The sequence below is a fragment of the Salvelinus namaycush genome, chromosome 3 (genome assembly GCF_016432855.1).
Source record: "Salvelinus namaycush isolate Seneca chromosome 3, SaNama_1.0, whole genome shotgun sequence".
In the NCBI taxonomy this organism is placed as follows: Eukaryota; Metazoa; Chordata; class Actinopteri; order Salmoniformes; family Salmonidae; genus Salvelinus; species Salvelinus namaycush.
The window spans coordinates 65,948,914-65,965,626 of NC_052309.1; the positions used below are offsets into that span (position 1 = coordinate 65,948,914).

The 16,713-nt window shown below is 41.9% G+C and overlaps 1 protein-coding gene across 1 annotated transcript; it reads right to left on the reverse strand.

Moving 5' to 3' along the window:
- Window positions 1-13,283: 13,283 nt before the first annotated feature.
- Window positions 13,284-15,128, reverse strand: LOC120044513 (eukaryotic translation initiation factor 1-like). Its single transcript, XM_038989169.1, has 4 exons — window positions 14,971-15,128; window positions 13,836-13,999; window positions 13,639-13,740; window positions 13,284-13,446 (listed from the first exon to the last, which is right to left on the reverse strand). The coding sequence occupies exons 1-4, from the start codon at window positions 14,999-15,001 to the stop codon at window positions 13,402-13,404; spliced, it is 342 nt and encodes a 113-aa protein (XP_038845097.1). The 5' UTR covers window positions 15,002-15,128; the 3' UTR covers window positions 13,284-13,401.
- Window positions 15,129-16,713: the final 1,585 nt, after the last annotated feature.

Below are 16,713 nucleotides of genomic sequence, written 5' to 3' on the forward strand. Positions count from 1 at the left end.
AATGTCATAATTTCAACAGCAGTGCTTCACAATTACCTCAACCAGCATGGCTGCCCAGATCCTCACACTGAAGATAAGGATGATCCAAACGTTCCCATGGTTGAGGCAGACACCGACAGAAATGGACAAGCCTACAGAGATGCTTTTGCTATGCAGGACTTCTCACAACAAAGATAGCTCAAGTGATTGACGCAAACATTAGCCAATATTGGGACCATGAACTGGTGCTGGTTCGAGAATAACATTGGCACTGCTGCTGCTTAATTTCTCTCTCCTCCTTCATAGTGTAAGGTTAAAATTGATTATGGGGGTCTTCTAAAGACCCCCACCATTGATTATGTTGTTATTAATTTGCTTATGTGCCATTGTACTTATGCTCACTGTATAGCTGAATATTGAGGCCTCTGTCTGTGTCTAGCTCTCTGCCAAAATCCGCAGCCCCGCGTCTGTGAGAAAAGGTGTGAAAAGGGACTGAGGGTGATAGTGTCTGACAGTGTCTGTTTTTCTATGAAACAAGAGCAGATTTGCATGCCACTGAGACAGGTTCTCAGAAACCTTGTGTTAAGAATAACTTGTTCTTTTAGCTGCACGTGCAGGTTTTGACATAGGAGATCGCACCATAAGGTGTGGGGTATATAAGATTCTGTCTTTCTTTTGTTCGGGGCAGAACATCAGGAGAGGCATCAGTTGTATGTCTGATGTTTGATCTTTGACTTCTGTCTACAGCTGTATTCTAATTAAAATTGTTATGATTTATATATGCACATTTTGAGTGTTCCTTATTTGTTAAGTAAATAACGGAGCCCAGAAAAGTGGAACCAACATTAGCCAACTCAACATGAAGGATGTGCATCTTCATATCGTGCTCTTCTTTTAAATACATTAGTTTGCGCTCATGAAACTAATGTATTTAGCACCAGTTTCTCATGCATGCTCAGCCTCTTTGTCTTTGTCCTCCTGCCCATGTTAGTGACACAATCTTCCCTCCTGGCTGCTGCAGATGTAGTGAGCTGACCTTCATCCTGTCTTATCCCCTCCAAGCTATGGTGATCATCTGCCTCTAGAAAATGATTACATCGCTGCATTAGATAATATTATTTCTTCAAGAGTTGCATTCATTACATCATTTTTATTATGGGAGTGCAAGAGATGACTGACAACGTTACATATTCCCTGCAGTCCAGGGATGGCACATGTTGAATGAATGTGGCCTACCAAATGAGGATTGGAACAGTCCCACATCTGAACTGTCCAAATGGTGATCATTGGGGATATCTTCCAGGGGTTGCTGGCTCTCAATGATCCCGTTCAACAAGTCCCCCAGCTCATCTGTCTCTGTTCTTACCAGTCTTAAAACACTCCCCACGAGCAACATTTGTCTTCTTTAAGTTGATTTTTATGTTTTTCCACAGGACCTTAGAAAGACAAGACAATATAGAAATGATATTAGTTATTATGTGTGATATTGTGTGTTACATTTCTGTCTCACGAATACATTTAGGCCCCACTGTGTTGTGTTACACAAGAAAAAAATAAATCAAATTGACTTTGATTTGTAAAAGTGGGCCAACAATAAATACAGTATCTTACCTGAAGTTGTTGTCGCGTCCTTTCGTTAACTTTTTCATTTGTGTTGAATTAATTACAAATGGTAGTCCAGACATTACTATTCTTGTTTTCTGTTGATGAATCATGCTATTTGTTCTCGATAATTGGGTGCTTTGACAAAAATCACTTCAAGAGGGTTTTTTCAAAGTCACTGAAATTCTTTTAACGTTTTCTTTTACCTCCGTCCATTGTTTGGTTTAGGTTATTTGTTCCAATTCAACACAATGCTTATGTATTAGTGTCCCATCCTGGTTTTTGAAGCACTAAGTGCAAATTGTTAATCTAACCAGGCTTCAAGTCAAAAAAAGATTGACGGAGGCGAGGGACATGGACTGGAAATGAGGAAGGGAGTTTGGATGGCTAACTAAAAAGCAGCATTCCTCAAGAGAGGATGGCTTTCACTTCAGGAGTGATGAATTCATTAACTTCTTTGACGAAAAGATCATGATCATTAGAAAGCAAATTACGGACCCCTTTTTGAATCTGCGTATTTCTCCAAAGCTCAGTTGTCCTGAGTCTGCACAGAACTGTCAGGACCTAGGATAAATGGAGATAATCAAGTTTTTTAATCCTGTATCTCTTGACACATTCATGAAAATAGTAATGACCTCTAAACCTTCAAGCTGCATACTGGACCCTATTCCAACGGAACTACTGAAAGAGCTACTTCCTTGTTCTTTGCCCTCCTATTTTGAACATAATAAATGACTCCCAATCCTCAGGATGCGTACCAAACACACCAAAAGTAGCATTAATGAAGCCTCTCTTGAAAAAGCTAAACCTTGACCTGGAAAATGTAAAAACCATCAGCCTTTATCGAATCTCCCATTCCTCTCAACAAAAAAAAAGCTGTTACACAGCAACTCACTACCTTCCTGAAGACAAATAATGTATACGAAATGCTTCAGTCTAGTTTTAGAGCCCATCATAGCCCTGCACTCGTGAAGGTGGTAAATCTGTTCTCATGCTCCTAGACCTTAGTGCTGCTTCGATCACCACATTCTTTTGGAGACATTGGAAACTCAAATTGGTCTACACGGACAAGTTCTTGCCTGGTTAAGATCTTATCTGTCGGAAATATATCAGTTTGTCTCTGTGGATGGTTTGTCCTCTGACAAGTTAATTGTACGTTTCAGTGTTCCTCAAGGTTCCGTTTAAGGACCAATATTGTTTTCACTATATATTCTACCTCTTGGTGATGTCATCCGGAAACACAATGTCAACTTTCACTGCTATGTGGATGACACACAGCTGTACATTTCGATGAAACATGGTGAAGCCGCAAAATTGCCTACCCTGGAAGCCTGCATTTCAGACATAAGGAAGTGGATGGTGGCAAATGTTTTACTTTTAAACCTGGACAAAACAGAGATGCTTGTTATAGGTCCCAAGAAACAAAGTGATCTGCTCTTGGATCTGACAATTAATCTTGATGGTTGTACAGTCGTCTCAAATAAAACTGTGAAGGACCTCGGCGTTACTCTTGACCCTGATCTCTCTTTTGATGAACATATCAAGAATATTTTAAGGACAGACTTTTTTCATCTTCATAAAATCAGAAACTTTTTGTCCAAAAATGATGCAGAAAAGCTAATCCATGCTTTTGTCACTTCTAGATTAGACTACTGCAATGCTCTACTCTCCAGCTACTCATATAAAGCACTAAATAAACTTCAGTTAGTGCTAAACACGGCTGTTTGAAACTTGACTAGAACCAAAGGCTAGGGCTGATTTCAAGGTTTTACTGCTAACCTACAAAGCATTACATGGGCTTGCTCCTACTTATCTCTCCGATTTGGTCCTGCCGTACATACCTACACGTACATTACAGTCACAAAACGCAGGCCTCCTTATTGTCCCTAGAATTTCTAAGCAAACAGCTGAAGGCGGGGCTTTCTCCTATAGAAGTACATTTTTATGGAATGGTCTGCCTATCCATTTGAGAGACGTAGACTCGGTCTAGACCTTTAAGTCTTTACTGAAGACTAATTTCTTCAGTAGGTCCTATGATTGAGTGTAGTCTGGTCCAGAGGTGCGAAGGTGAACAGCAAGGCACTGGACCAACGAACCGCCCTTGCTGTCTCTGCCTGCTCCCCTCTCTCCACCGGGAGAGAGGGGACCCACTCAGCTCCCCTCTCTCCACCGGGATTCTCTGCCTCTGACCCTATAACTGGGGCTGAGTCCCTGGCATACTAGTGTTCTTCCATGCCGTCCCTAGGAGGGGTGCGTCACCTGAGTGGGTTGAGTCACTGACATGATCTTCCTGTCTGGGTTTGGCCCCCCTATACTCAGCCTTGTCTCAGGGTAGTAAGTTGGTGGTCTTTGACATATGCTGATGTAAAAAGGGCTTCATAAATACATTTGATTGATTGATTGAGATGGCGGAAGCAGAAGTGTTGTTTGAAGATGAAAGCGCGTCGAGTACAGTTAGCGAGGAAGATGAGTGGACAACAGTGAAGTCCAAGAATGGAACGAAAAGGGCTACAATTGTTGTGGGAAATGAGTCTGATGAATCATTGCTTGTTGGAGTACTTGGTTAAGGATGTTCATTTGGGAAACCCTTTTGAAGTCACGAGGATAGTGAAGAGGGCTTTGGGAAAAGTGGACGCAGTCAAAGAAATCAGGAATGGTATGGTGTTGATATCGTGTGTATCCAAAGAGCAAAAGGAGCGTGCATTGTGGCTTGCAAAAGTATCGACTCATGAAGTGGACAGCTTTGATTTTCAGAGCAGGGCATCGGTAAAAGGTGTTCTCTCTGGCATCCCGTTGGACATTGATAATCAATATCTTAGGCAAAAAATTTGAGTAGTCGTGCACGTCGCTTGACCCGTATGGAGAATGGGAAAAAGGAGCCAAGTTGTATTATTGATGTTTGATAAAGAGTATCTACCACCCTATGTAAAGCTGGGATATAAAATATATGCCGTAAGAGCATTCGTGCAAAACCTAATGCGATGCAAGAAGTGTAAAAGGTTTGGCCACGTGTCAAGTGTTTGCAGATGGAAGGAATATTTTATTGTCTTTGAATGTAATATGTTGCAACTGTGGTGGGGATCATATTCCTGAATTCCCTAAGTGCCCTGTTAGGGTGAAAGAGGTTGAGGTGTCAAGGATCAGAGCTGCACAGCAAATCTCCTATGTGGAGGCGGTGAAGAGAGTTGAAAGGGTAAGAGGCCACAGTTCTGTAGAAGATATGGCTGTGGATGCATCGCAACCAGTTGCAAATGTTATACATCAATCAAGTGATCTGGATACATTTATTGTGAAGAAGATGTATTTCGTAGCATTTATAGCCACAGTTATTAATTATGTCCAAGAAGTCCAAAAAGCTGGACATCATTATATCTGCAGCCGAGAACGTTTTGGGCCTCCAAGACTTAACGGCAGAAGAAATGCAAGGATTACTGTCGCCAGAAAATGTACTGCCCTAAAAATCTTTTAAATATAGAGACCTGTTCCGAACAGACCCATGGCAACTAGACCCGGCCTGATCCGAGTGAGGGAAGCAGCAGAAAATCAATTTTTTTAATCAACTTTATTACAATCCCCTAAGGTTGATGTCTGCGCCTACGCGGAAATCTAATTAGAATAATAAACACATTCTCATAAAAATGTGTCAGTTTAAACTGCATCCGCCTATGTCGCACTTCAGCATCTGTGGTGAAAGGTGACAGAGCTAGAGCAGTGTTTGTCATACCATGAGACATCCTGAAAAACGGTCTTCTCACAAAATCGTCTGTAGTGTCCAAACGGTTTGTTCTACGACCCCCACAAGCATCTTTGGACTAGTCTGAAGTTGGTATAGCTAATCTGCCAACTTCTGTCAGTAATGTCCAAACAGTTTGGGCTACACACTAATATGACCCTCTGTGGAAAAGTGAGAGTCTCACGAACATGTACATGTTGGTTGTCTTGCTCTAGGATGCCCACAGTTGAAACAATTAATGGAAATACAGGTATTTAATGGAGACTGTTTAGTGACAGCATGAATGACATCAGTGAGTCCTGCCTTGATGACTGTATTAGGTTTACAATTGTCCTATAGATTTTTGTCATCTTAAATTATTACTTGGAATAACAATAGCTAAAGCTCCCTGTCCCAGAATGACATGCTAAAGTGATAAAGTTTTCTGCTCCTGCTAGCTAGCAACAGGTCTACTTGTTGTAGCTAACTAGCTGCATTGCTACGGTTGCTGTGTTGTAAGTAAAGTTGGGTATCAACTCTATAACTAAATAGATTACAAATATAAACATTCTTTACCTGATAGCAGTGCGTCAGATGGAAATGGGGTGTTTTTGATGTAACAGGAACGTTATAGGCCTACTATGCTTTGGTATTATATTCGGTTCTGTTATGTAAAATGCAAATTAATTGGTATGTGATCTTGTGAGACATTGTGAGTAGATGCGCTTGTTTTGAGATCAAAGCAAGAGCTGCATGTAGCCACCTGTGCACATTTGTTCATATTCTTTGCTAGTTAGTGAGTTATTAGCCCAGTTGTAGCTCATTTCTATTCAACAATGGGGGAGTGGTTGCTTCCTACAAGACCACAAAATGTGTGCATTTCTAGCCATCTTTAAAAAACAAGTCAGGTAAAGAGCTTTTTTTATGTCTTAAAGGGGTAGTATTGTATTTTGAGACTGTCTTGAATAAGCTAAGTAGCCAATAGGCAGAAGATAGCATAATTTGTATGAGTTTCTGTAATAATGGGATGGGAATAATAATTAATTTTATTTTGTAAAGTGGTTTCTTGCATCAAACAACACAACATTTTCAGTCACCTCCTTGTCTGAAGGACAAATGGATAAATAGGTTAATGTCAAGCCCTGCATGTTTTTTTCAAGTCTCATGGAATGTAGGCCTACAATGAGCCACACATTGGCTGCTACTGTAGGCTGAACGATAGAACAGCTATTTCCACGTTAAAATATTATGGGATGCATTTTCTCCATTGTTTTTTTATGGTAGGACACTTTGAAAGGCCTACATTATGATCAAATGGCAACAGTAGGCTACTTGGCCACTGTTAAAACTGTAACTTAAAGTGGGTACAGACTCAGAGTTCACGTTTGCGCTCAGAGACCTGAAATTTGCTCAGTGCTGAATTTTTTTTGAGGGTACATTTCCTATGACTATGTGATACAGCTATTTGTAGGCTATGGCCCAGGGGTATTTAACTCTGACCCTACAAGGTATGTTGTTCTAACTGATAATGAATTGCACCCACCTGATGTCCCCGGTCTAAATCCATCCCTGATTAGACGGGAAGAACGAAAAAAGCACAGTGGAACTGGAACTGCTTAATATCATTGCAATGTTTGCGAGGAGAGCTTTATTGCGAGTAGGCATTTGTATGCATTGTAATGTGTATCATAAATCAACTTTGATTTGATTGATCACATGGTTACAATATACCCTTTTAAAGAATAAAATGAAACAGAGGTGAACTATTCATAGAATTTATTTGCATAGATTAAACATGCTATCATATCAATTGACCAATTAGTGAACATAAATCATTACTATGTAGAAATGCAGGAAATACCTTTTAAAACAGCCATAAAATCAAGCTTTTGCTGTTGTGTATTCATGCATCGCAATAAACTGTAATCTAAATGCATTATGACCTCTAACTTGGCCCAATTCACATTTCCAATTGACCACCCTGACATACCAAGCTAGAATGGGCCCTGTGTCTCAAACAATAGCCCATGTAGGCTAAATATCCCAAGCAAAGATACAGCAACTTCCAGAGAGGATCAGGCTCCTTGAGATTTGTGGTGGCCACTCTGGTTTGGGTGTTCTCAGCAGAACGGTGTCGTTCTGGGTTCCAATGTGCAAGAGGGGTCCATAGAGTTTTATTTTATAAAGGCAAACACATAGTGAATTAGGATTTTTTCCCCCCATGTTCGAATTGGCCAAAGTGGTCAAGCCTCAGACATTCTTCTGTAGTGCACACACGTAGCCTATAGTTCTTCATCATTTTCACCAGTGCCAGAGAAGAAACCACAATTTTATACTTCTAGGCTGATATACATGTTTATTTGGTTTGTCATTTTATCATTTTTCATGGAATTTTTGTGGAAATGAAATATCATTTATTTAGATAAAATTTTCCAGAAATAGTTTTACCAGCTCTGTTAATTCTCAAATTGAAAAAAAGCCCTCCGGCAGCACTACACCCCTGCTGGATAGTTCACCATTTTTTATTGGTTTACTGTTTAGTATTTGGCAGCGTTCGCCTGTCCAGAAAACAAAAATAAAAGTATGTTGAAAAAATGAAGAATTGACATTGGTAACAAATGGAAATTTGTTCACAAGAAATAAATATACACAATATTTAAAAACCAGCTCCTCCCTCGCCAGACCGATCATTTTTTATTTTCTGTTGTTATTTAGTTACGACATTCACCGCTCCCAGAAGTATCAATTACTTCGGCGTCTCCCTGCTTTGCAAAACGTGCACACCCAAAGATTTTGTAATCTGCACAGACATTGCTGACGCATGCCAGATCTTACAACGCCTGGATAAGTATTTCACGCATCAGCTAAACACATAATATGCTCCAGTAATCTGTTGCCAGACAGTCGATGACGTGGCATGCAAACATTGGTTGATGCATGCAACGTCTGATCAGGGAACACAACCTTTACCTCTACATTCTCTGGAGGTGCATCATGGGTAAACAAATACCAACTATGATACACCGCCTGGTACAGAGTTTGAGACAGCGTTATCATCAGCTGGGATGACCTCAAGGACCTTTTGTATAGTTCACATAGTTTGGTGGGTAGGATTGATATTGCAGCCAGGCCTAAGCCTAGTGTAAATTCACTGGTGGAATGGCTGCCTGACCCAAAGTGAACTCTACAAGCCACACCTTTTGAATTGTCCTCAATGTAGCACCTCAGAACAGTAAAAACCACAACCCAACATGTCACAACTCAACCTAACTTTTTGGCTGTATTTTGGAAATGAGTGGGACATGTGACATTTGATGCGAAAAAATCATAGATGAACCTTTCTGCTCGAGGTTGTTATAAACATTTAACGCTGATCCTGTGCATCAACTTGTCTGTCTCTTGCCAGGTGCCTTTCTTTTCATACCTTGATGCTTTCTGAACTGAGTAGACTTACATATAATTAAAGCAGAATCTTCATCACGTGTATTCAAACATTCAAGATTTCCAGATCACTTTGGGAGTGTTAGGTATTTACAGTACTTTACTATGATCTGATTATGCCAGTAGAACAATTAATTGGTAAACACACTGTAACTAACATGCACAGAAAAGGCAAATTCATCTCTGTTATGAAATCCATCACCTGACTTGACTACATTCTTTATAGAATTGAACATGATGGGTGAATCTAAAAGCATACAGATGCTGCTAACTGTAATAATACTACACTATTTCATAGCCAGGTTTTGTTCGCGCTCACAGGGTAATGTTTATGTGCTGCAGGTAACACTACCTGGCCGCTAGACCAGCCCCATGCAGGCACAACTCCTCTTAAAGGTCCAATGCTGCCATTTGTATCTCAATATGAAATCACTTCTGGGTAACAATTTTGCTAGGACTGTCTGGAAGTGATCTGAGTGGGGAGGGGAAAACTGAAAACGAGCTGTTATTGGCAGAAAGGTTTGGAACTCTTTCTTATTGGTCACCAGGCAGGTCAAAACTCAATCAGACCAAAATGTAAGGCTGCCTTTTCAAACAGCTCTTATGCTAAAAGGGCATTATCCAAATGTTAACAATTTCACAGTATTATTCCAACCTCATAGTGTAGAAATATATACTAAACACAGGAAAATAATGTATTTGACTGCACTGGGCCTTCACTGTTACGTAGCCCTTTCAAAACAACAGGGAATCAGGCCTTGCTGCTAACCTCTCCCTTAAAGGTCATCTTATGACAGTGACAAAAAAGGATCATTAAGAGATTACGGTTGTTGTACATCATTGTCACCAACATAGATTTGGTGTAGTGCCACCAAAGGAGAAAAAGTATCATGAGTGGCATTCTTGCTGCAAACACACCCATTGACACTCAATGATCTTGCAGTTAGCCACTGTTCATCCATGCAGTGGGTCCTACAGTTGTTAGTGTCTTTTGACCCCCCCCCCCAGAAAAGGAACTGACCTCAACCCACCAATAGGTCCTGACGCACCACTTGGGAAAAACTGGTGTAGAGATAGGGTGGCATCCACCGAGCCACCAGTGGCCTTTATCGTCATTGTCACTTTTCATATCTTCACTTAGAAATAATGTCAAGCTGGTCTGATAACATTTCCACACAGAATAAACAAGTCATTAATCTTTCTGTGGCAATGTAAATTTCTCTCATTATGGAAGAAAAGCTGAAGGTGATCTTTTGAACTTCATTAAATTCCAAGACTATATGCCACCGATAGCTAGAATTTAGCTTGAACAGTTTTTGTCAGACATAACATGTAAAAAGTACCTGTCATTTTGGGTGGAAATGATTACCTTTCAACAACAAATTAGCTTTAAGCAACGTGTCAAAATTTTGGAACAGAATATTCCTCTGGTGACTCTAGGACAGTGTACTTATTACGCAATAAGGCCCGAGAAGGTGTGGTATATTGGCCATATACCACAAACCCCCGAGGTGCCTTATTGCTATTAAAAACTGGTTCCTAACATTAGAGCAGTAAAAAAAGATGTCATACCCATGGTATACAGTCTGCTATACCACAGCTGTCAGCCAATCAGCATTCAGGGCTCGAACCACCCAGTTTATAATAAAGAGCGTAATGTTTTATTCAATTTACCACTTAAAATGTGACTTTTGATGTTGCATTATGTATATTTCACTTAACCAGTTATTGTATTCTTCACTGTAGGCAACTTAAACATTTATTTATTGGTCCACTTCCCAAAAGAAAAAAAGCTTCACAAGGTATTTTGTCTCCATATACACATTTTTTCACTGTGAACCTGCCTCCAGAACCATCCAATTTACATTAGAAAGAGAAGAAAACATAATTCCATCCTAGATATGCCCACAATTGTTTGTTTTTTGTAGATCAGTGTAGTGGGCAGGGTTTCTTTACACCTACCCTTGCTTTCAATAGACAAAAACATGTAACATTTTTGCACAGTTCAAAAAAGCCCTTTATAGCATCACATCAGACCCCAGGTTGGAGGGATGTTGACAGCAGTCGTGACAGCATCAATGCGGTTGTTCCGTGCCAGTGGCGCTAAGCAGCTCTCCCACGACCGCAGAGGGGGACACTGGAACAGTGTTTGCGGTGGTGCGGGAGGGTATTGGACCCGCATCTCAATGGGGTATGCATCAAGTGTCCCGGGGAGCATGACAATTCTCAGGCTCCCTGTGCATCAGCAAGAGAGAGCATGGAAGATCTTAATGGTCGCTTTGCGTCCTACACGGAGAATCTAAACGAGATACCTTTTCACATCACAAATGTAGGGTTTTCTTTTTTCACTGTTAGCCTAAAGAACTACCATTCACTTTCTCCTATCATTAGGTGTAAAAATCGGATGATATTCTGGTCAGATGTGATAGAACGGCCACCCACTGCTTTCAAGTACACTCAGATGCTCTGGTGTGATTCCTCTCTTAGTGGCTAAAACAGTGAGATGCCTACCTAGGATGTGTGTTGTATGAATGTGTGAGGCTCCATGTTGATGTCTGTGTGGCTCAGGTGCACTCACTAGAGGCAACCAACACGCAGCTTGAGCTACAGATCAAGGAACATCGGGAGAGAAGATCCCTTGGTGACCGTAAAGACATGGGTTGACACTTGGGGATGATCGATAACCTTCAGAACCAGGTAGGCCTACATGTACTTGAAAGCAGTGGGTGGCCGTTCTATCGCATCTGACCAGAATATCATCCGATTTTTACACCTAATGATAGGAGAAAGTGAATGGGGACCTATCACTGAACACCTTCCACAGTTGACAGTCTCATTTTGCTCTTAAACATCATCTTATGACCAGACGACGCACTCTCTTGTTCCTTTGTGACCTGTCACCAAGTAGAATTCTATCCCATCCTTTCAGCAAACAGTAGTGGGAAGGAGGGAAAGTAGATAAGAGAAGGAAGGAAGCCACTGGGCACAGACATCAATTCAATACAAACAAAATCTAATGGGGAAAACATTTAAACAGAGATATTGGCACAGCACTGAACAAAAATATAAATGCAACATTTGAAATGTGGAACCAACATTTTACGAGCTGAAATAGAAAATCACAGACATTTGCCATAAGCACAAAAAGCTTATTTCTCAAATTTTGTGCACAAATTTGGACTGAGGAGGTTGTCTGTAATAAAGCCTGTTTGTCAGGAAAAACTCATTCTGATTGATTGGGCTTGGCTCCCAAGATGGTAGGCCTACGCCCTCCCAGACCCACCCATTGCTGCGGCCCTGCCCATTCATATGAAATCAATAGATTAGGGCCTCGAATTTATTTAAATTGTCTGATTTCTTTTATGAACTGTAATGCAGTAAAATCATTGAAATTGCTGCAGTTATATTTTTGTTCAGTGTACATGACCAAAAGTATGTGGACACCTGCTTGTCAATCTCATGGGAATCAATATGGAGTTGGTCCCCCCTTTGCTGCTATAACAGCCTCCACTCTTCTGGGAAGGCTTTCCACTAAATGTTGGAACATTGCTGCAGGGACTTGCTTCCATTCAGCCACAAGAGCATTAGTGAGGTCGGGCACTGACGTTGGTCGATTAGGCCTGGCTCGCAGTCGGCGTTCCAATTCATCCCAAAGGTGTTCGATGGGGTTGAGGTCAGGGCTCTGTGCAGGCCAGTCAAGTTCTTCCACACCGAGCTCAACAAACCAGTCCTGTACGGACCTCGCTTTGTGCATGGGGGCATTGTCATGCTGAAACAGAAAAGGGCCTTCCCCAAACTGTTGCCACAAAGTTGGAAGCACAGAATCATCTAGAATTTCATTGTATGCTGCAGCGTTAAGATTTCCCTTTACTGGAACTAAGGGGCCTAGCCCGAACCATGAAAAACAGCCCCAGACCATTATTCCTTCCCCACCAAACTTTACAGTTGGCACTATGCATTCGGGCAGGTAGCGTTCTCCTGGCATCCGCCAAACCCAGATTCGCCCATCGGACTGCCAGATGGTGAAACGTGATTCATCACTCCAGAGAATGCGTTTCCACTGCTCCAGTGTCCAATGGCGGTGAGCTTTACACCACTCCAGCCGACGCTTCGCATTGCGCATGGTGATCTGAGGCGTGTGTGCGGCTGCTCGGCCATGGAAACCCATTTCATGAAGCTCCCGACGAACAGTTATTGTGCTGACGTTGCTTCCAGAGGCAGTTTGGAACTCAGTAGTGAGTGTTGCAACCGAGGACAGACGATCTTTACATGCTACTTGCTTCAGCACTTCGCGATCCCCTTCTGTGAGCTTGTGCGGCCTACCACTTCTCGGCTGAGCCGTTGTTGCTCCTAGACGTTTCCACTTCACAATAACAGCACTTACAGTTGACCGGGGCAGCTCTAGCAAGGCAGAAATTTGACGAACTGACTTGTTGGAAAGGTGGCATCCTATGACGGTGCCACGTTGAAAGTCACTGAGCTCTTCAGTACGGACCATTCTACTGCCAATGTTTGTCTATGGAGATTGGATGCATGTACTCTATTTTATACACCGGTCAGCAATGGGTGTGGCCGAAATAGCCGAATCCACTAATTTGAAGGGGTGTCCACATACTTTTGGCCATGTAGTGTATCAGGACCAGTGGAGCTGAGGCTGCTGAGAGCTTCTAGAATCCGTGGACCTTGAGCTGCTCCTCTTTCGCCAGGCCAATCTGGAAGAGGGATGAGGGCAGAAGAGACATCACACAAAGGAACTTCGAACTCCAGTCAGAGAACATTTACAAACAGAGGCTTTTCTATGAGAGCCATCTGTAGGGGCCATGACAGATGGCCACTTATACTCCACACTTGTGTGTACTACGCTGGGTGCAATGTGCTATAGCAGGGACAAGAGTCAAACCTACCTCAATCAGAAACGTGCAGATATTCTTGCGCTGGTCACCTTGCAGCTGAATCACTTCCCCATACTCTGGGTGCTCAATCACTGTCCCATTGCAGGCAAATTTCTGTTGACAAAGCGGAACTAGTCAAACGGCCCGTAGAACAAAACATGGATCTTTCTTAGTATACCACCTAGTGTCAACTCCCTGCCATAACATACCTTCTTAAAGGCCTTGACTAGCTTCTTCTTATCATAGTCGATGGCTATGCCCTGGACCGTGGTCAGAGTCTTCCTGCCGTTACGCTGCTGGATTCTTATGTGGATGTAGTCGTCAGTCCCAGATGGGAGCCTGTCATTACCCTTAGTTGCATCAGCAAATGGGTCTGTGGGAAGAACACCATTAAAAACAAAATCACTATACTTAAGACAAAAATTGAGTTCAAAACAAAACGTGTCATTTCTAAAATTACAAGGAAGCAACCTAAAGGGATACCTAAGATGTCACTGTTTGTTTGACCTAGATAATAAAAAAAATGCAGGCCGATAAACTGGTGATGTAACGTCCTATCCACGAGTCTCAGGCCCAAGTAAAACGCTGCTCAGATGCTGGTCAGCAGATTACTACATGGAAAATTGGGATTTTTGACAAATCTCCCCCCGCAAAAAACGGGTGACTAATCTACGCAGATCTTAGTTTATCTGGAATACTGGGGTTCGTGGGCAAAATTTCACAGTCTAGATAGCCAATCATTCCGGCAAAACACAACAGGCAGAACTAGCTGAAATTTCGAAATTAAAGCATGGATGCAACTAAGTCAGTAGGGGAATATCATTAGATGTAGCTATTTGGCTGAACTATTTATAGTTTCAACCTGAAGGGCTTCCTGAAAAAAAAACTGTCGTATCAGACAGATTGGGCAAAAAGTTACATTTATACTCGGGCCATTGTTGACACTGTGCCAGAAAGACAACCGGTAGTAACAATTTGCTAACCGAATATGTATTGTACGTTGATTAATGTGTCCACAATACAGACTAATTTGCTATATCGGCTACAAATCCGTGTTGGGACCAAACGTTAAACAAGGACATTAACTACGTCTGATGTCGATAGGTGTTGGTCAACGTTAAAAAAAAACACCTGGCATGCTATTAATAACTTTTTGCAATCTGAAGGGAATGTTCTCGATATAACTAACCAGATGTTTTATGAAGACATGTATTAACAATTTGATTAAAATCAAACGTTATATTTAGTTGTAACGTCGTCAAAATGTTTGCAAATGCTAGCTAACATTACCAACTGCCATTCCCCCCACTAATCACGTTAGCTGAGATGGTTGAAATGTCTTACCGAAAGTTTGGAGGTTCTGGATAGCGGACATACGATAAGATTGACTTTCCTTTCGGATAATAACTGGCTAGCGATCGACAGTTCTGCCCAATTTCTGTTTTTCTTTGAATCTTCCTTTACACGGGGACGAAGCTTTAGTCGGCTGACCGGCTTTCACAAAATGGACATCGTTCAGATTGCAAAGTGGTACACAACCTTTTACAGCGCCTCCCCGAAACCACCGTCACCGACGTTTTTGACGTACGTATGGACGTGTGCTACGCCACCCTATTTTACTGGAAGGAAGACATAATTATTTTGGTATTTCTGAGGGGAAAATATCCACTAGGCTGCATAAAAAAAATATAGCACAAATATCTAAATTAAATGTGAAGACCTTAGCTAACTACAAGGTAGAGTTCTATGAATATGGGAACTTTCCTGGAGTCATTGGCTGTATAGATGGATGTCATATTCCCATCAATCAATCAATCGAATGTATTTGTAAAGCCCTTCTTACATCAGTTGGTGTCACAATGTGCTGTACAGAAACCCAGCCTAAAACCCCAAACAGCAAACAATGCAGGTGTAGAAGCACGGTGGCTAGGAAAAACTCCCTAGAAAGGCCAAAACCTAGGAAGAAACCTAGAGAGGAACCAGGCTATGAGGGGTGGCCAGTCCTCTTCTGGCTGTGCCGGGTGGAGATTATAACAGAACATGGCCAAGATGTTCAAATGTTCATAAATGACCAGCATGGTCAAATAATAATCACAGTTGACGAGGGTGCAGCAAGTCAGAACCTCAGGAGTAAATGTCAGTTGGCTTTTCATAGCCGATCATTGAGAGTATCTCTACCGCTCCTGCTGTCTCTAGAGTTGAAAACAGCAGGTCTGGGACAGGTAGCACGTCCGGTGAACAGGTCAGGGTTCCATAGCCGCAGGCAGAACAGTTGAAACTGGAGCAGCAGCACGTCCAGGTGGACTGGGGACAGCAAGGCGTCATCATGCCAGGTAGTCCTGAGGCATGGTCCTAGGGCTCAGGTCCTCCGAGAGAGAGAAAGAAAGAGAGAATTGGAGAGAGCATACTTAAATTCACACAGGACACCGGATAAGACAGGAGAAGTACTCCAGATATAACAGACTGACCCTAGCGCTTTCAACCAAGAAGATGCTGCATTGTCATAATTTCAACAGCAGTGATTCATAATTACCTCAAACAGAATGGCTTCCTAGATCCTCGCATTGAAGATGAGGATGACCCAGATAGATGTTCCCGTGGTTGAGGCAGACAACAACACAAATGGACTAGCCTGCAGAGATGCTTTTGCAATGCAGCACTTCTCACAACAAAGATAGCTCAAGTGATTGAAGCAAACAATAGCCATGGATTCACAAATGGAAATATCGGGACCTCGAACTGGTGCTGGTTTGAGAGGAACATTGGTACTGCTGCTGCTTAATTTTTCTCTCCTCCTTCATAGACAACTCAACATGAAGGATGTGCATTTTCATATCATGCTCTTCTTTTAAATACATTAGTTTGCGCTCATGAAACTAATGTATTTAGCACCAGTTTCTCATGCATGCTCAGCCTCTTTGTCTTTGTCCTCCTGCCCATGTTAGTGACACAATCTTCCCTTCTGGCTGCTGCAGATGTAGTGAGCTGACCTTCATCCTGTCTTATCCCCTCCAAGCTATGGTGATCATTTGCCTCTAGAAAATGATTATATTGCTGCATTAGAGAACATTATCTCTTCAAGTTGAG